At 43.1% G+C, this 23,457-nt stretch overlaps 3 protein-coding genes across 11 annotated transcripts in view; 1 reads left to right on the top strand and 2 right to left on the bottom strand.

The window, feature by feature from the left end:
• Positions 1-358, bottom strand: part of firrm (fignl1 interacting regulator of recombination and mitosis) — a 101,652-nt gene extending 101,294 nt beyond the window's left edge. For all 4 annotated transcript variants that reach the window (XM_069938291.1, XM_069938290.1, XM_069938289.1 and 1 more), the window contains exon 1: positions 170-358. The gene's annotated coding sequence lies outside the window, so the exon portion shown is untranslated. The remainder of the gene's footprint in view (positions 1-169) is intronic.
• usp1 (ubiquitin specific peptidase 1) overlaps positions 1-23,457 on the top strand; it is a 40,209-nt gene that overhangs the window by 4,462 nt on the left and 12,290 nt on the right. For 3 of the 6 annotated variants that reach the window (XM_069938298.1, XM_069938293.1, XM_069938294.1), the window contains exons 2-3: positions 11,958-12,316; positions 19,223-19,394. In XM_069938298.1, the coding sequence (XP_069794399.1) occupies positions 19,231-19,394 (164 nt within the window). In that variant the 5' untranslated portion in view covers positions 11,958-12,316; positions 19,223-19,230. Of the gene's footprint in view, positions 1-550; positions 1,807-11,957; positions 12,317-12,391; positions 12,413-18,307; positions 18,439-19,222; positions 19,395-23,457 lie in introns of those variants that run through there. The other 3 variants (XM_069938295.1, XM_069938297.1, XM_069938296.1) reach the window with 3 other exon arrangements.
• The window catches only part of dock7 (dedicator of cytokinesis 7), a 310,961-nt gene continuing 304,144 nt past the window's right edge, over positions 16,641-23,457 (bottom strand). Inside the window, exon 52 of the transcript XR_011357731.1 lies at positions 16,641-17,120. The gene's annotated coding sequence lies outside the window, so the exon portion shown is untranslated. The remainder of the gene's footprint in view (positions 17,121-23,457) is intronic.

The raw sequence follows: 23,457 nt of genomic DNA on the forward strand, positions 1-23,457 counted from the left end.
TTTCCTGTTCTAGAATTCCTTAAATATATTTTTAAAAGGCGGCCTCTACTGCTTTCTTGGGCAGAGATTTCCAGTTTCACTACGCTCTTAGACAAATAGTTTCTACTCCTCTCCCTTCTTTGAGGTTATCTGTTCTAGCCTCACCTATTAGTGGAAACAATTTGCCTACCTCTATTTTATCATTTTCATTTTTTTTATGTTTGTATGCATGTCCTCTCATTCTTCTGAATTCTAGCAAGTATGTGACAAGTGATGCAATCTTTTCATCAGCATCCTAATCTCCAAAATCAACCTCATGAACATTATCTTCATTAGAATTGTAGCAGTGTGAGGAGTGAGAGAGACACAGCCACCACGTTGAGGGTCGTTAATGACTGTTTTTATTCAAATTCAGTGTGCCCCTTTAAGGGCAGCATGAGCTCAGTCACCTGGTGCATTGTGACATCATAATCACTGTCCAGGGATTCCATCCCTGGAAGGGATGCTGAAGTCACAGAGAAACCTCTGACGACGCCATTTCCCCATGGCTGCCCCGCCACGTGGCGATACAAGCGGGGCCGGTTCGCCATGAGGATGTGCGCCACCACAGAACTGGCTACGCGTCCTGTCTCTTTAGTGGCCAGCTTTAGCGCGGCCGTCTGCACCGGCTGTGATAAGCCCAGATGGGCTGCCTTCAGGCAGACCATTGTAAAAAGTTCCTCCCTCCCCTCAATATCTAGGGTGAAGGTTCCTCCGGTCCAGTGCAAGACTTTGTATGGCCCCTCGTACGGTCGATGCAGTGGTGTGCCCTGTGGCTCCCTTCGCACAAAAACTAACTGAGCCGAATTGAGTTCTTTGGGGAGGTGGATTGGCCGGGTACCGTGGTGTGCTGGGGGTGGGGGACCCAGGGAGCCCAGTCTCCTGCAGAGGTCCGCCAGCAGGTTTGTGTCAGTGGCTGTAGTTTCGGGGTCTGAGCCAAAAAACTCACCTGGTAGGGAAAGCGGTGTGCCGTACACCATCTCCGCCACCAAGGCTTGTAGGTCCTCCTTGGGTGCCGTCCTAATCCCGAGGAGGACGTGGGATAGCTTGTCCGCCCAATCTGGTCCGGAGAGCCTGGCCATGAGGAATGCCTTCAGGTGCCTGTAGAACCTGTCCACCAACCTATTGGACTGCGGGTGGTATGCCATGGTGTGGTGGAGCTTCACCCCCAGGAGTTTTGTCATCTGGGTCCACAGGGCAGACGTGAACTGGGCGCCCGTTGCTGGTGATGTGTGCCGGAACTCCGAATCGGGCAATCCACCGGTTGACCAGAGTACTGGGGCATTGTCTCTGCAGAGGTTTTCTTGATCGAGATAGACTCTGGCCACCTTGTGGTGCAGTTGACCACCGTGAGCCTCCCTTGACACTGGAAGGGATCCAAAGATATTGACTTGGATGGGTTGGAACATGTGAGCCGCCAAGTCGAAGTTCTGTAAGGGAGCCTATGGGTGTCGGTGGACTTTGGAGGTCTGGCACCTGGTGCAGTTCCTGGCGAGCTCCTTCACCTCTTTTGAGCCCATGCCACACAAACCGCTCTGCGACCATAAGTACTGTCGTCTTCATCGCTGGGTGAGTGAGGTTGTGGACTAGACTGAAGACCCCCCCGCTCTCCAGTGTGTCGGGACTACCGGATGTGGCGTACCTGCTGACGCATCACAGAGCAGTGTGCCTGGGCTGCTGAGCAACTGGATGTCTTCGAGTTTGAGGCTCGAGATGGCAGTCCGTAAGGCCTGCATCTCTGCATCATTCCTCTGGGCCTGGGCCAGATGAGTGTAATCTAGACCGGGGGTAAGAGTGTTTTTATTTATTTATTTTTCACACTATGAACCATATTGACCAAAATACACATAAACATTTCCCTCTTGAATATACACAGTGTCATTTTCTCCCCTATTCCTCCCCTCCCTCCTTCCCACCCCCTTCCCCTCCCATTAAACGTTCAACATATACGATACATTAAACCCATTAAACAATGTCATCAAACAATGAAAATAAACAAGAAAATTGTGTAATCTACTTTTACACACTGGGTCAGTTCATTTTTTTTCTTCTCATTCTGTCATTTTAGGTGGTGGAGGTCTGCGGTAGGACTTCTCTATTGTGTTCCATGTACGGTTCCCAAATTTGTTCGAATACTGTGATGCTATTTCTTAAATTATATGTTATTTTTTCCAATGGAATACATTTATTCATTTCTATGTACCATTGCTGTATTCTCAGGCTATCTTCTGATTTCCAGGTTGACATTATACATTTTTTTGCTACAGCTAAGGCTATCATAATAAACCTTTTTTGTGCTTCATCCAAATCAAGGCCAAGTTCTTTAGTTCTTCTATTACTTAGAAGAAAGATCTCTGGATTTTTTTGGTATGTTATTTTTTGTGATTTTATTTAATGCCTGATTTAGATCTTCCCAAAACTTTTCCACTTTCTCACATGCTCAAATTGCATGTACTGTTGTTCCCGTTTCCTTCTTACAGCGAAAACATCTATCTGATACTGTTGGGTCCCATTGATTTAACTTTTGGGGCGTGGTGTATAGCCTGTGTAACCAATTATATTGTTTCATCCATAACCTCGTGTTTATTGTATTTTTCATAGTTCCGGAGCATAGCTTTTCCCATGTTTCATTCTTTATCTTTATGTTTAGATCTTGTTCCCACTTTTGTTTGGGTTTATTTCATCGTTCTTTTTCTCTTGCAGTTTGATGTACATGTTTGTAATAAATCTTTTAATTATCATTGTGTCTGTAATCACATATTCAAAACTGCTTCCTTCTGGTAACCTCAGCCTGCTTCCCAATTTGTCCTTCAAGTAGGTTTTCAGTTTGTGGTATGCAAACATTGTACCGTGAGTTATACCATATTTGTACTTTATTTGTTCAAAAGATAATAAATTAATTCCCAAAAAACAATTTTCTATTCTTTTGATCCCTTTTCTCTCCCATTCTCTAAAGGAAAGGTTATCTATTGTGAAAGGGATTAGTTGATTTTGTGTCAATATTAATTTTGGTAGTTGATAATTTGTTTTTTACCTTTCTACGTGAATCTTCTTCCAAATATTGAGGAGATGGTGCAGTATTGGTGAATTCCTATGTTGCACCAGCTTTTCATCCCACTTATATAGTATATGTTCTGGTACCTTCTCCGCTTTGTTGATCAAGCGAGTGCTTCTGCAATCACGTTGTCCTTACCAGCCCTGTGTCTGATGTCGGTCGTGAACTCCGACATGTACAAGAGGTGGCGCTGTTCTTTGGCAGACAACGGATCCTTGGCCATCGCCTGGGTGAACACCCCGTGATCTGTGAACACCCTGCCCTCAAGGAAGTAGTGAAAGTGGCAATTGGCCAAGTATAGCGTCAGGAGCTCCTGGTCGAAGGAGCTATATTTGAGTTCTAGTGCGTGCAGCTGCTTGCCGAAAAAGGCCAGTGGGTGCCTGTGTCCATTGAGCCACTCTTCCAGGTCTCCCCCCCCCCCCCACCACTGCCGTAGCTGAGGCATCCACGGAGGGCACTGTGTGCACCTCCTGCCGTTGGTGCACTAATAGTGTCGCATTGGCTAGGGCCTCCTTCATCACAACGAAAGCTTTATTCGCCTCTTCCGGCCAGGATAGAGCCTTTTCTTTGGTGGCTATTAGCGCGAACAATGAGCACATGGTGCGAACAGCTCCGGGGTTGAAATGATGGTAAAAGTTCACCATCCCCTTGAACGCCTGAAGGCCTTTTAGGGTGGGGGTTTTGGGGAAAAGTTGGACGGCCGCCACCTTCTCTGGCGCTGGTGCAGCCCCGCCGCCAATATGGTGTGCCCCAAGAACTGGAGGGTCTCCTTGCTGAACTGGCATTTGGCCGCATTGACCGTGTGAGAAACAGAAGTACCTTCACAGAAATTGCTCGAGACAAAAATTGAGAACAAAGAACATTTATTATACAACAATGCAAAGTTGGGTGCTTCCCCTTACCCTGGGAATACACACAGATACTGGGGCTGACCCAACTTTTATACATTTCATTTCAGTACAGAGATACCTTCCCCCCAACATTCTTCTGCCTCCTGGATTGGTTTAGCATTAGGTAATTCTGCCCACGTGGATTCTAACTTCTTATATGTGTCTTCAGTTTATGTGTCTTCCTGCAAACTTGTTAGCCAGAGAAGTATCATGTCTTTGTTCTTCATTCATTAATTAATCCCTGAGACTTGCTAAAGCTATCTACTTGTTGTCCTGTTTTGAAGATCCTTAGTTTATTACACTTTTACAACCCTTCCTCTCATTCCAGCATCCCTTCACCCTGATTTAACCCATAATGCTTCATCTCTAATGAGCACTTGCTTGACTCCTCACATTCCAGTATCCCTTCACCTTAAGTTAACCCATAATACTTTATTCTTAATTGGCACTTGCTTCCAGTATCTCTGGACTCCTAACATTCCAGTATCCCTCACAATCCACCCTTTTTCTTTAGCTACGCTTAGTAAATCCCCATTCGGTAGTGTTCTGTTAAGCTTGGTCCTTTTCCCAGCATGTGAGTAAACGAACTGTGGCCTCAGCATCATCAGACGGAGTTTGGGAAGCATACATCATTTGGGTTGTAGTGACCTGCCGAAGGGCCCGTTGAATTAAACACTGCACACAAGTCTTTAGGCAGGGGAGCACCATAATGGCTAGAATAGCGAGTCCAGCTGCTATAAGGGCTATGGGTATCAGACTCCAGTTACCAATAAAAAGTCTAGTTCATCCCACACCGGACGGACCAAGGTTGCCCCATCTGAACCTGGGCATGGGAAGATTTTCAAACTCCTGAAGAAGAGCCTTTAACCACCTGACCGTTGTGAGCATTGTCCTTAACCAGTCTTTCACAAATGCTGCCTTCAGCAGCCAACGAGTAATCAAGAGCCAGGCAGTTTTGTTGAACTGTGGCTCGTATCTGACGTTTTTCTTCAGCCCCTAAATTCAGGGCCATTGCTATCTGTTCGGTGATGATCTCCAAGGCTGCCTGGAGTCTGATTAAACGATTTAAATGCCAAGCAGCTTTAGTATTCTGGAGCAGCTTACTTCGTTTACAGCTGGAACTCCCCTTACAGTGGTGGGTTTTTTTTTAACATTCCAAATGTCTGTGTGACCCAAAGGATGCTTTACAGGAGACCAAGTTGGGGAGGGGTGTTTCTTGTCACTTAACCTGTGAGTTGCAGCTTGTCTGCGAACATTAGCATAAGTATCACTGAGCCTGTGAGTTGCAGCCTGTCTGTGAACATTAGCGTATGTATTAACTCTATCTCTGCCACATGTACAATCCTGACTACCATTCTGTCTGTCTTTGTCCCACCATCTCCTTTGTGCTATCCCTTTAAAACTCCTCTCTTTAATACCTGTAGAGGCCAAAATACAAATCAAATCTACTCCTCTAGAGCCGTTCTGTTCCCCTGGTCCATGTTGGGATCCTATATTAACCCATACCCCACTATGACTATACTTTATATCTATGCCCTGTCTACATTCTAAAGGTAAATAATTGTCACCTCTGCTGCCCCTATTCCAGGAGGACTTAATACATCGTGAGTAATTTAGGGATGTTCCAAAAACGGGGAACCAACAAGTAAACAATACAGTAAATGGTAAAAACAACAATACAGCACTTTTTCCCGGCGTAGTGTAACTTTCAGATCAGAAGGATGAAGGACAGCACGCCCGGTGGAGGGTAGATTATCAATGTCTTTAGTCCGTGGATCAGCAGCTTGTTTAATTAGTTGTATTTGAGTCCACCCCTTTTCTTTAGTTCACACTGCAGTGTCTGTAATCAAAAGTACACAATAGGGGCCATCCCAGACAGGTTTTAGTTGGTGATCTTGCCATGCTTTTACATATACCCAATCACCAGGTTTAATAGAATGAATAGGATACTCCAGGGGTGGGCAGTAACAGCTGCATGTCTATTTTCTCCGTGAGCGCAGCCTGTTTGGCAGCTGCATCTGCCTGTCTGTTCCCCTGTGCTTCAGGACTGTCACCACTTTGATGACTCCGTACATGAACTACAGCTATTTCCTCAGGTAATGTAAGAGCATCTAGAGATTGGACAATTAAGTTTTCATGGATCAACTTTTGTCCTTTTCCAGTTATCATTCCCTGCTCTTTCCAGATCTCCCCAGAGGTGTGCACTACACCAAAAGCATACTCTGAGTCTGTGTAGATCGTGCCCACCTTGTTCTCTAGACCCTGGAGAGCTCTACAGAGGGCATACAATTCACAAGATTGTGCTGACCAATGACCGGGAAGGTGACCGGCTTCAATCACCACTCCTTCTTTCCCATCCACTACACTATACCCGCTATAGCAAGTGCCATTAATGCAACGAGAAGATCCATCAATAAACCACCTTTCACCCTCCTGTAAAGGCTCATCACTTACATCCTCTCTAATTTTGGTCTGTAAATCTATTACCTCTAAACATACATGCTCTAACTAATTTATGGTATTGTCAGAATTTGGAGAAACCAAGAAAGCTGCTGGATTGTGTTCTTTATTCGTAATCAGGGTCAAATCATCCCTATCCATTAGGATCGCTTCATATTTTAAAATTCTAGAGTCTGTGAGTCACCTTCCAGCACGTTGTAAGAGAATATTGTGGACTGTGTGAGGGGTGTGAACTATCATCGGGGCACCAAACATAATCTTTCGTCCTTCCTCATCTAAAATAGCAGTGGCTGCGATGGCTTGCACACACTCTGGCCAACCACGACAAACAGGGTCTAAAACTTTTGACAGAAAAGCAACTGGCTGTCTACAGCCTGCCCTCTCTTGTGTTAGTACTCTGGTGGCTACACCTCCTTTCGCATTGGTATATAGGTCAAATGGCTTATTTAGGTTGGGTAAAGCCAACACTGGGGCACTAATAAGGCACTGTTTCACCAAGTTAAAATCTTTAATCTCTTCCTCTGTCCAGACAACAGCTTCTCCCCCTAGAATCGTGAGTTTATCATAGAGAAATCTGACCAGGCTAGAATAATTTTCAATCCAGATTCTACAGTATCCCACTAAACCAAGGAATTTCCTAAGTTCTTGGGCATTCTTGGGAGGGGGGATTGTAGAATACCACGTATCCTCTCTGGACTTATTTTCCTAGTTCCCTGACTTACCAGATGACCTAAGTATTTAACCTGATTGAACAAATTGTAATTTGGATTCGCCCACCCTGAGACCCTTATTCTCCAGAAAATTCAAAAGTTCAACAGTATACTGTTTAGCTAATTCATACGTTTTTCCCGTAATTAACAAATCATCAACATATTGTATCAACTGACAATTCTCTCTCCAAGGAGCCTCATCTAGTATTTGTTCTAAGACCTGGCCAAATAAATTTGGTGATTCTGTAAAGCCCTGGGGAAGGACCGTCCACTGATATTGATTCTTGCGTCCAGTAAAAGGATTTTCCCATTCAAAGGCAAACATGTCTCTGCTCTCTGTTGCTAGCGGACAATTCCAGAAAGCATCTTTGAGGTCAATCACACTAAACCATTTACTATGTGGATCAATTTTACCCATTATCGTATAGGGATTAGGTACAACCGGGTGACAGGTGAGAATAATTTTGTTCAGGTCCCTCAAGTCCTGCACTAATCGATAGGTACCATCTGGTTTTTGGACAGGTAAAATTGGGGTATTAAAAGGTGACATACAAGGTTCGAGTATACCATCTTTCACCAACTGGTCAACTACTGGCTGCAGCCCCTTTCGGCCAGCCATAGGAATTGGATACCGTTTTCGTCTAATTACTTGTTCAGAATCTTTTAAAGTAACTTGCAGGGGAGGAATATCTAACACTTCTCTATTGCCTCTTTCTGCCCATACTCCAGGATTTATTAGTTCCCGATCTTCCTCGCTTAATACATACAATTGAACCCCAATACCTGATTCCTGTGGTCTGGTGCCGATAGCCAATTGGTCCTGTAAATCTCGTCCTAACAAACAAACTCCAGCTTGGGGAACTAGTAAAATATCCTCCGTTACTATCTTCTCTCCCATTTGTATTCTTACATCTCTTAATACAGGGACTGTAAAGTCTCTTCCTCCTACTCCAGAAATCATCACTGTCCCCTCTATCTTAATACCCTCGGGTGGTTGTAAAACACTAGACCGGGCTGCCCCAGAATCTACTAAAAAGGTCATCTTGTCACTGTGGGGTTCTATGCTTAAATTTACCAATGGTTCTCCGTGCAGCCCCACGGTGTGTATTGACTGAGAACCGTGACCCCCCCTATTCATAATGTGCTTCCATCTGTCTGACTCTGGCTTTGCCCTACCCTTAATTTAGTCTATGTGTCGTCTGAGTCCAGCGTGTTAGTTAAATGAAGTGATAGGAGAATCAGTTTATTACACAGCATAAGAATAAAGCTTAACAGAGCTCTGGTTCAGTCATTAGTTCATAGGTCACCTGCACAGTGAGCTATTCCCCAAGACTGGCCTCTACTGTCCAGTCTCTACAGTTTATATAGCTCAACCTTATCATACAGAACAAAAGTTGGCTTCCTTTGCTAGATTTCTTGCATAAGATTTATCACAAGTAATTTCCTGCTCTGCAGTTATCTGGGGTGTAGAGCTCCCATCTTTTTTTAATCCTCAAGGTCAGAATATCCTGTTGTTTTGATCAGAAATCAATTCATACCCCAGTTATTTCTAATTATTTCTTTGTTCTAATTTGGCCATGGGTTCTTCTGTTCTACTAAACACCTCCTTCTGTCTTAGCTTCTTACTGATTCCATTCTCTTTGTTTCTGACAGTCTCTGTCAGGATTCTTTTTGTTTGTGCTAATCAACACCTCCTTTTGCCTTAACATTCCTACTAAATTGTTTCATACATATCCTCTCTTTTGTATTTTGGGAGCAGGCAATTCTAAACCTACTGTAATCAGCCAACTTTGCTACATACTGTGGCTGCCCCTTACTTACATTACTCTTTCCCTTCACCATGAGGTAAATATTATACAACTGAATAGTACATAAGCATATATTCTACATATTTTCTATGATTAATTAACCCCTATATTCCAACACATCAGTGCGTAAGGTCGCGTCTCCCTGGCTTGCATTGGGCGTTCTCTCTTAAAATAACGTACCTCCGGACTAGTCAGGGGCACATTTACAAAACCGAGACCCCCCTCCCATGGGAACTTCCCGTAAAGGTCTCATCCAGTTAGTTTCTGGCTTATCCTCTCCTTTATAATGTCTAGGTTCCTGCTCTCTGGGAAATGAATCAAAGGGTTCTGCCCTTTCTTCCCTGAGGGTCTCACACTGCTCTCAATTAAAGTCGTCTCTCTCTCTTGTCAATAGAGGTGGTAATCGAGTACTTTGTGAAGGGTCATCATACCACCCCTACTTTCTTCTCCTTTCTTTATCTGTGGGAGAGGTGCAGAAGGGTAGAGCATAGGGGGGGGGGGGAGATAGGAGCCAGCATAGGAGGAGCATAAGGTGGAGGAAGGGAATGTAACACATCCCATCCTTGTGTGTTTCAGGGACAAAAGGTTCCTTATCTTTCTGCATTCCTTTTCATTCAAAACCAGTTGATCAAATGATCCCCTGAGCCAGCAGGCTGCATATTCTCTGCTCTCAATATTATCTCTTTGATTTTGATAGAGCCAGATGTTCAATGCCTGACACATCCAGTCATCCTCGGATCCGAGCTTTGGCCAATATACCGAATTCCCTTTTATCGGGTTTTTTAACCCATTCCAGACAGCAATACCTGACCATGGTCTGTTTGTCTTTCCCACGGGTTTTCCCCGCACCCCAATCAGATAACATTAATCCTAACGGACTTTGCTTAGTTATCTGATTGTCCCGTCCTTCCTTAGGACTATTTCCCTTGCTACTCACACCTCCCATACTAACAGGTAAGTAAAATTCCTCTTACCGGGATCCAGTAGCTATTCCTAGCGCGCTTCCTTAACATCCTCCCGTTGTTTGTTCTCAATGCCTCTTCTCGGATATCACTCGCTTCGTCCACTGACAAGTCACCCGCCGTCCGTGAGTCCAGCTGAATCAGCCGGGGTGCACCTACCCTCGTCGTCGGGCACTCTGTCAGTGGAGGGAGTGGGATCCTGGACGAACCCCCATTTGTGAGAAACAGAAGTACCTTCACAGAAATTGCTCGAGACAAAAATTGAGAACAAAGAACATTTATTATACAACAATGCAAAGTTGGGTGCTTCCCCTTACCCTGGGAATACACACAGATACTGGGGCTGACCCAACTTTTATACATTTCATTTCAGTACAGAGATACCTTCCCCCCAACATTCTTCTGCCTCCTGGATTGGTTTAGCATTAGGTAATTCTGCCCACGTGGATTCTAACTTCTTATCAGTTTATGTGTCTTCTTGCAAACTTGTTAGCCAGAGAAGTATCATGTCTTTGTTCTTCACTCATTAATCAATCCCTAAGACTTGCTAAAGCTATCTACTTGTTATCCTGTTTTGAAGATCCTTAGTTTATTACACTTTTACAACCCTTCCTCTCATTCCAGCATCCCTTCACCCTGATTTAACCCGTAATACTTCATCTCTAATGAGCACTTGCTTGACTCCTCACATTCCAGTATCCCTTCACCTTAAGTTAACCCTAATACTTTATTCTTAATTGGCACTTGCTTGACTCCTAACATTCCAGTATCCCTTCACCTTAAGTTAACCCATAATACTTTATTCTTAATTGGCACTTGCTTCCAGTATCTCTGGACTCCTAACATTCCAGTATCCCTCACAACCGTGAGGCAGAAATCTGCCAGGCGAGCAAAGAGGGTGTGGAGGTGGGCCTTGTATTCATCATGGCTGCGACTGGCAATGAGTATGTCGTCCAGGTAAATGAACACAAAGTCCAAATCCTTCCCTACCACGTCCATGAGGCACTGGAACGTTTGGGCGCGTTCTATATGCCGAAGGGCTTATGCAGGAACTCAGAGGCCGAAATGGGTGATAATGGCCGTCTTACCCACGTTGTCTGGATGCACTGGGATTTGATGGTATCTCCGCAGGCGGTCCACCTTGGAGAAGATCCATGCGCCGTGGAGGTTGGTGGAGAAATCCTGTATGTGGGGCACCGGGTACCTGTCGGGGTGGTTGCATCGTTCAACTGCCGGTAGTCCCCGCATGGTCTCCAGCCCCCAGACGACTTCGGGACCATATGGACTGGTGATGCCCAGGCGCTGTCTGAGTTCTTGGAGTCTGGAGAACTCCTCCACTGCTTGCTGGAGCTTCTCAGGTGGCTGCTATCTGGGCCTAGCATTAGTGGCGATGTGGTGGAAGACCCCATGCGAGGGCACAACAGCAGTCAAACGTGGCTCTAGGATGGCAGGGAATTCGTGGAGGATGTCAGCAAATTCATCTCCTGCGGCGATTTCAGGCCTGCAAGCGTCTGCTATGTCCAGTCAAGTGGAGTGGAACGTTTGGGTGTTGACCAGCCTCTTGCCCTTCGTGTCGACCAGGAGCCCATTAGAGATACCGAAAGGGACCCTATGGAATTGATAGAGGACTGTTGGCCACAAATGCCGTAAACCCTAGTCCTCCAGAAATCTCGCTCAACTGAGTACCCCAGGAATCTCCATGGGACTTGGAATCACAATCATTCTGTGTCCAACATCCAAAAGGGGGAAGCAGTGGAAAAAATACTAACATATTCCCGTGGTTAGAGCCTTACAGGCAGTCCATTTGTTGACATGCACGTTCACAGACCGGAGTTCACTCATTACCCCAGACCTCTGCAGCTGCCTGTTAATTTCCTCTCAGACCCAAGACCAATGAGTCGATTGGCCCCATCTTGTTGGTAGAATCGAGAAGTGGAGAGTGGGATTGCTGTAAATGGGTGCTTCGTGGTCAGTTGTGACATTTTCATGCTGCACTTTTGCATGTACTCTCGTAAAATGACACTTCACTAATTTTATTAATGTTTTAATTGCAGTGAAAATTCGCCTTGAGGAAATCCCGAGGTCGTCATTTGTAGTTTGGAACGCCCATTATTTGGCGCTACGTCTGGGTGCCAGCTCCTGATCCACCGTCAGCGGGAACGCAAGAACCTGCAATATGGACCCTTATTGTTCACTAAATTATATCCTGAGAAGATTTATACTGATTTCGCAAAAATAAAGCGACCTTTTCTGTTCATTTTAAAAAAAGAACTGTTAACGTGCTGATCTCTCTCCGCCTGAAGTGTGATCTAAACAAAGTGACGTGGTGGACCGGTGAGGCGGGCATCCTCGGCGGACGACTTCTTCTTGGGTCCTGGTGCGGGAAAGGGCGCCAAGCTCCGTTGCCGAGCCGGTGAGTGTGTGGTTGGGGGGGGACGGGGACCTCGCCTTGAAGGTTCGGTGTTGCGATCAGAACGATGCACTTGCGAGGCTTGTTCGCCGATTTCTGGTTAGGAAGGAATGGGAGAGAGAAACCAAGGGAGGGAATGGGGATGATCGGGAATGAGGGAGGGGGCGGCAAGCAGGAGGTCAAGAAAAAAGCATCACTTGGCTTGGGTCATCCCAAAGCGCGTTTACAAACGAGAAAGGTCCCCCTCCCTCCAACTCCTACCATCGTTATAAGGAACAGTGAGTGAGTGAAAGAAGAAAAGGCATGAAGTAAAAGGAAGGAACCTCAGTTTCTCATTTATGTGGAGGTGAAATTGGGGGGGGGGGGGGGGGAGAACGTGTAATTTCCAGGTTGAATATATCAAAAGATTGCACAGGGTGGAGGTGAAAGCTGGGAATCCCACACGGATCACCTTGACAAAACACTAATCTTTCGCTTTCTGTTTGGATGTGCAAATGTGATCGCATTTCAACAATTGGTATGGCATGAAATTCCTATTACAAAACATGACCTCGTTTTTGATAATAGTATTTTCAATTAAATTAGACAGTTTTGCCATGATTCTCCACTATTTCTACTTTTAGAATCTTTCACGCATTACATTTGCTCCTCCTCTTGTATTGAACTCTCCGTTCTTCTGCGGCTTTATCTTGAATCGTAAGTTCATTGACCACGTGTTTATTGATCCATCACTATTTTTGACCCCTCTATTTTATGCTGTTTGACTGTTGAACGTCCATTGTTGAGTTGTGAGAAGTTCTTTTCGCTACTCTGTCAAAAAGATTAAAGTTTGTGAAGTTGAGCTTTTCCACAGACTCTGTCTCTCTTTTTGGGGGTTGAGGTCGTTTTTGTTGCAAGATATTTCCATCTCCATTCTCCATTTGGCACTGAAACTCAGATTATCCACTCTCATGTTCTCTGTGTGGCACCGTTCCATGAAAATTGGTCTGACCTTTGTTGATGTGCTACAGTGAGTTTTCGGAGCTATTTCTGTCCAAGTATACGATTTGGCATTTCTGTTGGGAGTTTCCTGACAAAGATGAGGTATTGTTGTCGGTCAGTATCTCCAACTTTATTGAATGTACACTGATTAAATGGGATATATGGCACAGGTATGGGACATTTGGCCACACCAATCCATGGAAGTAATTCTGCTCCACTGGAACTGACTCCTGTGTTTCCTTGTCTGCATCTATCAGCATAACGTTCTGTTCATTTATTCCCTCTGCTTGTTTCAGACACTCTCTGGGTAAAGTACTTTCTTCTGAAATTCCCATAGATTTCATTGATTTTCTTTTGATCTTTGCCATTCATTTGTGCGATGTTGCTATTTATGAGAAATTCTCTTTGGATCCACACCGCCAAAACCTTTTGTAATTTCAAAGACTTTTTTATTAAACCTAAAGAGAAAAGTAACCCTGTTCTGCTAGATGTATGTGTGTGTCTCTCTCTCTCTCTCTCTCTCCCCACAAATCTAGTAGCATCTTTATGAATAAATTCTGCTGTCCTCCATTCTAGTGGTTAGCACAATTCTATTACAGCAGCAACAATCCAGGTTCGAATCTGGTGCTGTCTGTAAGGAGTTTGTATTTTCTATCTGTGTCTGTGTGAATTTCTTCCGTGCACTCCAGTTTCCTCCCATGTTCCAAAGACCTACACGATAGTAGGTTTATGGTCACATGACTGTATTTGTGCCGTGTGGGCTCATGGCCAGAATCTCTAAATGAAAAATTTAATTGTTATCCAGGCTCAACTTATAATCTTTTCAATCATATTCTAGAAATGAACAGTCATGCTTGGGTTTGCTTTGTTTATGTCTTTGCTAACACACTGTGTAACTTGATAAATGTTCTCCAAAGCCCCTTTTCCTTCCTGTTTTTCTCCATCTTGATTCAGCTTTTAACTAGTGACCTTTTTCAGGTCAACAGATGGTTCTGCCTTGCATTTATCTGTGTTGAGCATTGAGTGCTAATTTGCTTTTCATTTAGCAGTGTTCTCTTGAAATTTATTGCAATCACATATTATGTTGACTAGCCCTCCTCCTTCACCCCCTCAAAGAATGGTGGCTTCCATAGATATATAAATTCTATTCTTGTTTTCAAGTCAAAATGTACATTATGAAATGCAGTTCCACTAACACCTCAACAGATTCTTTTATTGTAAGTAGCTCTCTAAATTCCATATTTTTGAAGCCAGCTTGCAAACTGAACTGTAATTCTGTATTCTCTGATGTTCATTAGTTTATTGAGTTACCAAATACTGGATCCTTTGAACTTTTTTGTCAAATTGCATCTATTGTATAACCATTGCCAACACTATTTCTTCAAAAAAAAAATCAATAAGGTTAATCAAAGAAGACTTGCCCTTTAGTAATCCGTATACTTTTTGTTTCTAGATGATTATTTACTTCATCAGGAAATCTATATTTTCCCAGTATTGATGTTAAATTGACTGATCCATAATTCCCTGAAATGTCCTGTCCTCTTACTTCTATGCATATATTATGTTGGCTAGCTGCCAAATAATCTGGCACTTATTTTTCTTCTACAGTACGTTTCCAATTATCTGAAATGCTTGGGTCCAGACCTATCTTGGATCAGTGGATTTTTCAGATATTTTGAAACTTTCTCTAAAGCAGTATAGTAACATCAGGCGAATACTTGTATCGGCAGTCGCCAAACCCTGACACCTCCCTATCGCAGTTGCTAATCCTGCCCGGGAGCCCAAGGTTTCACCTCACCTGTAAGTGGTTGGAGATTGCACAGGGATTCAAGATTCAATTTATTGTTATTGTAATAAAACAGTATCTTATTACATGAAATTGCTTTTGCCTGCTGTCAGGCAGACAGATTCGCCATCACCAGAAATTGCCTGAAGCGCCTCTTGCAGTCAGAAAGAGAAGCAAAAGAGAGGCCTCCCAAGAGTCACCAAATGTCCATGGATTCACCCCAGCGCTTCTGCAGCCACTCTGAGTCCAGTCCAAACCATTTGCAACCCAAGCTCCAGATTTGAACCTCCGACATGGTTAGGAACCCTTCGACATCCCCTTGCAACCCAGTTCTGATACCTATATCCCCTTCAATCAGTTTCGATACAGTCTCCTGCAGTGCACAGCCTAGCGCAAATCTCCCAACCTCTCTTCACAGCCTCCGTGGGTTAATTGCTTCGAGTCGCCAACGGTCCGCTGCATATGTGGGTTTTTCAGCCGCAGAGCCCCCTCACTGGTCCGCTACTGTTGTCACCACCCCATAGGTTGTCTCCTCAGATGGGGAATGGTCTTCCTGTTTTCTGGTGCCTTGCGCCAGTCCTCCACTCCCCTGGAGTCTGCAATCCCTCGTGGCTGTTGCTGATCATAGGTGCAGCCATCTTAGACACAGGCCCCGTGGTCGTAGGATTTTAAATCAAACTACTTTCAGCTCTTTTAATGGGCTGTTCAAAGCCTGTGCAGATGACTGGGAGGTTTGACTGGGAGGTTTGATCCCGTGGGAATGCTATATCTCCGCTCCTTGCTCCCCATGGGTCTGCACCAGTGGCAGCGTTACAGCGGCTCTGGCAGCGTTGCCAGTTTAATGTGTGTGATTTTAATGATTGTCTTCCAGCTGAATTTCAGTGACCCCACTGAAAGGGTATTTGACAGAGGGAGTGGTTTGGGGAGGCAAGCGGGGAGAGAGCGTGGTATTCAATTCAAATTCTGGGAATGTCACAATGCAATATATCACAAAGTTGCAGTAACTCATGGCAAAAAAAAAAATTCCTCTTTATAAATAAATAATCAGTGCTATCCCTTCCTTCAATGTGTCTTCTTTGGCTTGGCTTCGCGGACGAAGATTTATGGAGGGGGTAAATGTCCACGTCAGCTGCAGGCTCGATTGTGGCTGACAAGCCCGATGCGGGACAGGCAGACACGGTTGCAGCGGTTGCAGGGGAAAATTGGTTGGTTGGGGTTGGGTGTTGGGTTTTTCCTCCTTTGTCTTTTGTCAGTGAGGTGGGCTCTGCGGTCTTCTTCAAAGGAGGTTGCTGCCCGCCGAACTGTGAGGCGCCAAGATGCACGGTTTGAGGCGATATCAGCCCACTGGCGGTGGTCAATGTGGCAGGCACCAAGAGATTTCTTTAGGCAGTCCTTGTACCTCTTCTTTGGTGCACCTCTGTCACGGTGGCCAGTGGAGAGCTCGCCATATAACACGATCTTGGGAAGGCGATGGTCCTCCATTCTGGAGACGTGACCCACCCAGCGCAGCTGGATCTTCAGCAGCGTGGACTCGATGCTGTCGGCCTCTGCCATCTCGAGTACTTCGATGTTAGGGATGAAAGCGCTCCAATGAATGTTGAGGATGGAGCGGAGACAACGCTGGTGGAAGCGTTCTAGGAGCCGTAGGTGATGCCGTAGAGGACCCATGATTCGGAGCCGAACAGGAGTGTGGGTATGACAACGGCTCTGTATACGCTTATCTTTGTGAGGTTTTTCAGTTGGTTGTTTTTCCAGACTCTTTTGTGTAGTCTTCCAAAGGTGCTATTTGCCTTGGCGAGTCTGTTGTCTATCTCGTTGTCGATCCTTGCATCTGATGAAATGGTGCAGCCGAGATAGGTAAACTGGTTGACCGTTTTGAGTTTTGTGTGCCCGATGGAGATGTGGGGAGGCTGGTAGTCATGGTGGGGAGCTGGCTGATGGAGGACCTCCGTTTTCTTCAGGCTGACTTCCAGGCCAAACATTTTGGCAGTTTCCGCAAAACAGGACGCTCAGGACCTTCTTGAAGCCATCATCATCACCCTGTACAAAAACAAAGGCGAGAAATCAGACTGCTCAAACTACAGGGGAATCACGCTGCTCTCCATTGCAGGCAAAATCTTCACTAGGATTCTCCTAAATAGAATAATACCTAGTGTCGCCAAGAATATTCTCCCAGAATCACAGTGCGGCTTTCGCGCAAACAGAGGAACTAATGACATGGTCTTTGACCTCACCAAAGCCTTCGACACCGTGAGCAGAAAAGGGCTTTGGCAAATACTAGAGCGCATTGGATGCCCCCCAAAGTTCCTCAACATGGTTATCCAACTGCACGAAAACCAACAAGGTCGGGTCAGATACAGCAATGAGCTCTCTGAACCCTTCTCCATTAACAATGGCGTGAAGCAAGGCTGTGTTCTCGCACCAACCCTCTTTTCAATCTTCTTCAGCATGATGCTGAACCAAGCCATGAAAGACCCCAACAATGAAGACGCTGTTTACATCCGGTACCGCACGGATGGCAGTCTCTTCAATCTGAGGCGCCTGCAAGCTCACACCAAGACACAAGAGAAACTTGTCCGTGAACTACTCTTTGCAGACGATGCCGCTTTAGTTGCCCTTCAATGTGTAACCTGTGGACAAATGTCTCCTTTGTAAAACTGATTCTGTGTAACCCCACTTGAGCACGGTGGGTAAACTTTTTTCAAATTGTGTCATCATGTCTCACCCCCCAAAAAACTCTTTTTCAATTTTTTTTATTAACATTTCATAATATACACTGCATAAGGAGAATAGAAATAATGCAATTAAAATGTTACGTCCAAGTCTACGTAGTATAAGTATCACATAAATTCCAAAGAGTGAAAATGTGAAAAAACTTTCAGATTTTCGGAATTTTGGTTGATTGGTTTTTGGTTAATCAGAATGCAATGTATTGCTAAATAAACATAATGTCTTTGCTATCCCTTATTGTCTATATTGTGTCAAAATGTATGCAGTCAATTCATATTGGTATTTTAATGCTCTTTGGGTTTGATTAGTTTTTAATGTATCAATTTTTTTTCTATTTTAAGTACTATTTATCACTTCTAATGTCATGTTTAACTGTTTTGTCACGGTCATATAAAATTTATTGTCCCTTTAAGTTATCTGAAGTAAGCAATATTGCAATAGTAAACTATTTCAGTTCATATGATAGTTTTAAATGTGCATTGGACAATTTATATAATCTAGTTAAAATCATTTATTTGTAAGATTTTAGTCTGCAGGGCTCATTCTACTCCTTTCAGTCTACCCAGTTGCAGTCCCCAGGTTACAAACAAGTTTCGTTCCCAAATCTGCCTTTAAGTCATATTTGAGGGTAAGTCGGAATAGGTTCATGTGGTTCTTATTTAGTATTTTTAGTGTCAGTTAGTTAAATGTTTATAATATATTTTACTTTTCTGTGCAAAAAAAAAGAAAAAATTATGATTGGAAGTTAACACTCTTGTTCCATCGATGTCTTGCATATGGAAGGGCCATTCGTAAGGTAATATTATGCGTGTGCGTGAATTGGGGCACAATTATGCACATGTACGAATTGGGGAAACAGTCAGTTTGTAAGTACAAGTTGTCCGTAAGTCAGACAATCGTAACACGGGGACTGCCTGTAGTGGAAATCATATTTTTGCTGACAAATTATGTAATTTAAGCAACTTTTTTAGGGTGCCAAAAATGAAGCTCTTGTTCAAATTGTTTAAATATATATTTTGAAAACTGCTATGGCAAAAACTTTATTCTGATAATTATTTATAATTGACACCTGGTGTCCAAAAATGTAATGGTATCACAATGCTCAGCAATGTCACAAAGTCTTGCACACTATTTATGATGAGGTCATATTCCTGTTTCTTTTCTTCTCTCCCCCCCCCCCCCCCCCAATATCTGACAAATCTACATATCTCACATGGCTTGAGTTTGGATTCTGGTTTCTAATAAATTTAACAAATTTTAAATTTGAGTAATGATGTTTCCTAATTTAACTTGCACTTGGGTTTCATAAAGCAACTAAAAGTTTAAAACTGGTTTATAATTCACATATTAGCAAACTGTTATGTTATAAGTTGTATTTATTTTAATTCAGAAAGTTTCTTCACATTTTCTAGTGGAAAGGATGCCTGGCCTTATCCAGAATGAGAGTAATGGAAAGGGGAGTCCTACCAAAAGAAAGCGGCTTTCTCTTAAGTTCTTTCAGAAAAAAGAAGCCAAAAGAGCACTGGATTTTACTGAGAAGCAAGAAAATGAGCACAACACCTCAGAGCCAAAAAGACTAGATAAGTATGATGAACAATTTAGCACACTTGTAATATTTTAATTTGCAAAATTTTTAAGTATGTTAATATTTTTAATGTAAATTCAGGAAAATGTGATATTTATTGAGCAAAGGACATATGGCTGCATCATAAATATGCATTCAGATGTTAAACATGATATTTTAATCCTAGGGCAATTTACAGATAACAGTGGGTCTCTGGAATCATTGATCGAAATGCTGTGGCACAGAAAGAATACTTTCATTGAAACTCACTCTGTGTTTCAGTGAATCCCAGTCAGCATGGAGTATAATTGGTACCATATTGCCCCCTCGACTTAGCTTTGCAAATTATTCTTCCATTTCCAGTTTGAGAATCTTGATTGAATGTTTCTACCACCTTTGCAAGCAGTTATTTACAGATTTTTATCATTCTGTTTTCTTAAAAATCTTTTCATCTCTTGTTTTTGTTCAGAACTTTGAATCTTTGTCATCAGTTCTTCATTTTGCAATCTTGCTTAAGGAGGATGTCTCAACCTCTCGTCTAACTTTGTAGCTGATCCTTTATAGTGGAACCATTCTAGTAATTATTTTCTGCATTTGCTATAGGACTTATTCTTTCTGAAGCGTGAAAATCAAAATTGGATGCAAAATTCTAGTTGTGGCTTAATCGTTCAGTGATTCTTCCTTTTATTTTGTTGTTAATACTTGAGATCCTATTTGATTTTTTCCATAAATCTCAACATGTTTGGCACTTTCAAATGTTTATGCACTTGTCTATAGACTTCTCCTTTAGAACTTCAGTATTTAGTCTATATTCTCATTTCTTTTTGCCAATGTGCATCACTTCACATCTAATTTCAACACCCCGTTGCCAACCCATCTTTGTCTTCTTGTAGACTATTATTGTCACCAAATAATTAAAAAATGGAAGGAGAACATTTGGCCCATTAACTCCATTCCAGTTGTATGCCAGATCAATCTAGCTCCCCTTAGCACTTCCTATCAGATACTGTCTTTACATTTTATGACCAAATCGAATCCCCTCACTGCCTCCTGGACCAAGGAGATCAAGTTTTTCAATCTGTTCACAGAATTATGACCCTCCTTCCTGGAATCATTTTGGTAAATCCCTACTACACTCTTCACCCATTAACTCTTTCCTAAGGTCTGGACAGAAAACTTCAAGGTGGCCGAACTATTTCCTTATTAAAGGATTAGTCACAACATCTTTGATGTTTTGCCTCAAGCTTTCACATCCATATGCTATTTTAACTACTCTTTCTGAATCTGCCCTGCTGTTTTCAAAGCACCATGCAAATGTATCTTGGATTTTTAATTTTTTTCTTTCAGTTTGCACTGTCACCTCTTTATATATACTGATCACCACATTTCCTATCATTACAGTTCATCTGGCACCTATGTGTCCAAGTTAATGAATAAAAACTTGTGGTAATCCAATATGTAGTTCCCTACAGACTGAAACCAACTTTTGTCTGTTTCATGTTAACAAATTTTAATTCTGCTAAAGCCTTTTTTATTCTTCGGTAACGCAATGTCTTATCGAATATCTTTTGCAGTGTGTATCAACTGCATTTCCCTCACTGGTGCTCTTTGGTCATCTTAAATCTCATCAAATTACTTGCTTTCAACAGTTCAAAGCTGGGCATTTTAAATAAATTAATTCACAGTTGACCAAATGCTAATTTGGCCCACCACTGACACTAAACTTTGACCTATAGCAGTGATTCCCAAATGGAAAGATCCAAGGGGGCAGTGACGAAAAACGCAGGGGTCCAAACCTTCCGTTTTGTTATTATTCAGTTTAATGAAGGCGGCTGTGTGGTAATTTTCTGGCCAGACTTGGGGTGCCAATAATAAACATAATAAACACCGACAAGGCAATATCGTGAGAACAGGTCTCAGAGGCTGCCATGCTGGATTGAAGTCACTACCCCCACCGCAGCACCGCCACCAATCCCCCCCCCCCCCCCACCTTGCTCAGCAGCGCCACTAACTCTTGTACCCCGCTCAGCATCGTTGTATAGGGGTGTGCTCGGGATGTGGCCTGGAGGTCAAGGGGGCGGCAGAACTAAAAGGTTTGGGAACCACGGATCTATAGTTATAGGGTTAGCTCTGCATCTTTAGCAAACAAGGGTGTAACATTGCAATTTTCTCATCCTTCAGCATTACCCTGAATCTGAAGATAATAGGGCCCCCTGTACCTTTTTCCCTGCTCTCGGAAACCAGTGATATACCACTTACATATCAGATGATGATTTATCCAATTTGAGTTCAACTTGCCGTTCTACTGTGTCTTTGGTAATTTTTAACCCCATGGGTGAGGCTAAAGAGACACTTTGTGAATTTTGATGCAGTGTTCTAATTTACACTACGTTTCCAAATATCTGAAATCGTTAGCTGCATTTTACGGATATCTGATCTGCAGCCCATTTTAAGCAGCAGAATACTTGTATTGGCCATTGCCAATCCCGACACCTCCCCACTCACGTTGCCGAACCTGCCCAGGCACCCGAATTCCCAGTTCCGATTCCCGAAACCTCCCCACCGCCATCTAAGAATCTGCCCAGGAGCCCAAGGTTCCTGTTCTGATCTCAGACACCTCCCTACTGCAGTAATGGAACCTGCCTGGGAGCCCGAGGTCCCTGCTCCGATCCCAGCCCAGTAGCATCAGCTTAATACTTGTACAGTATCAGCAGGTAAAACAACAACAAAGGAAGTATTTTCAAGCATGAGAAATAAAATTTAATTCTTTTGTACACTTGGATTCAAAATGGCGCTAACAGGGCATTAGAGTCCCACTTGAGCACAGCAGGTTTTTAAAAAAAAAAACACAACTTTTTTTCAACTTGTTACGTCAGGTTGCCACTGAAGATTTTTGCGGATAACTGGTAATTTCGGTAAAGTTGCTTTCAGATAATTGGAAATGTACTGTACTATCTCGACCACGCCCTGTGCTTTCATGAGTAGATTTCTTCTAATTAACCCCATCTCGTAAAACATTTTACAGTTCATATGCCTATAAAATATTTTTGGATTTAATTTTTGTTCTCTGACAGCCTTTCCTCATGCAGTCTCTGGCTCTCATTTCATTTTTAACTTTCTGAGTTTTTTTTTGGCATAACTCTGGTTCACACTTGTTTTACAAGCAGGCATCATATGCTCTTTTTTAATCCAGTATTTTGCATTGTCTGGTCATCCAGGAAGATGAGGGGTCCCTCTTTTTACCACACTTCTCGGATTGGTGTCATTTGCAAATATGAAATTTGATACTGCATCCAAAGAATTGATAGAACCATGGAATATCACAGCAAAGAAACAGGCCCCTTTGGCCCTTCTATTTTGTGCTGAACCATTTTATTTTGCCTCGTCCCACTGATCTGCACCCACTCCATAGCACTCCATATCTGTCTCATCCATGAACCTGCCCAAATACTTAAATGTTAAAATTGAGTTCGCATTCACCACTTTAGCTGGCAGCTCGTTCCACATTCCCACCACTCTCTGCGTCAAAAAGTTCCCCCTAAACTTTTCCCCTTTCCCTATTAACCCATGTCCTCTGGTTTGTATCTTGCCTATCTTCAGTGGAAAAGCCTATCCACATTTATTCTATCCCCCTCATAATTGTAAATATCTCCATCAAATCTCCCCTCATTCTTCTATGCTTCCGGGAATAAAGTTTAACTATATCCTGTAACTCAATTTTTGGAATGATATGGAATTCCCCTGATCCTCGCCTTCCAATCCCACCAGCCTCTGCACTGATGATGGAGGTATGGCTAGGTGGAAACATCAGAACCTGTCTGCACTGACCTTTAACAAACATTTGCTTTAAATTCTTATAATAAACATACATTTAAATATTCACAAAATTTTAGTGTTTTTTGTGCTTTCCACATAATCAGGAAATTAGCTTTGTATTATAAGTTATTGTATTACAGTATATAATTGTATTTTATTAACAATATAATTACAGTACAACTTTGATTATCAAAATCGGATTATCCAAAAAAAAGACCCAGAGTGATGTCTGTTTGGCTCTGAAATATAAGAAGTCCTCATTTACCC

This window comes from Narcine bancroftii, chromosome 5, assembly GCF_036971445.1.
Source record: "Narcine bancroftii isolate sNarBan1 chromosome 5, sNarBan1.hap1, whole genome shotgun sequence".
NCBI classification, from domain to species: Eukaryota; Metazoa; Chordata; class Chondrichthyes; order Torpediniformes; family Narcinidae; genus Narcine; species Narcine bancroftii.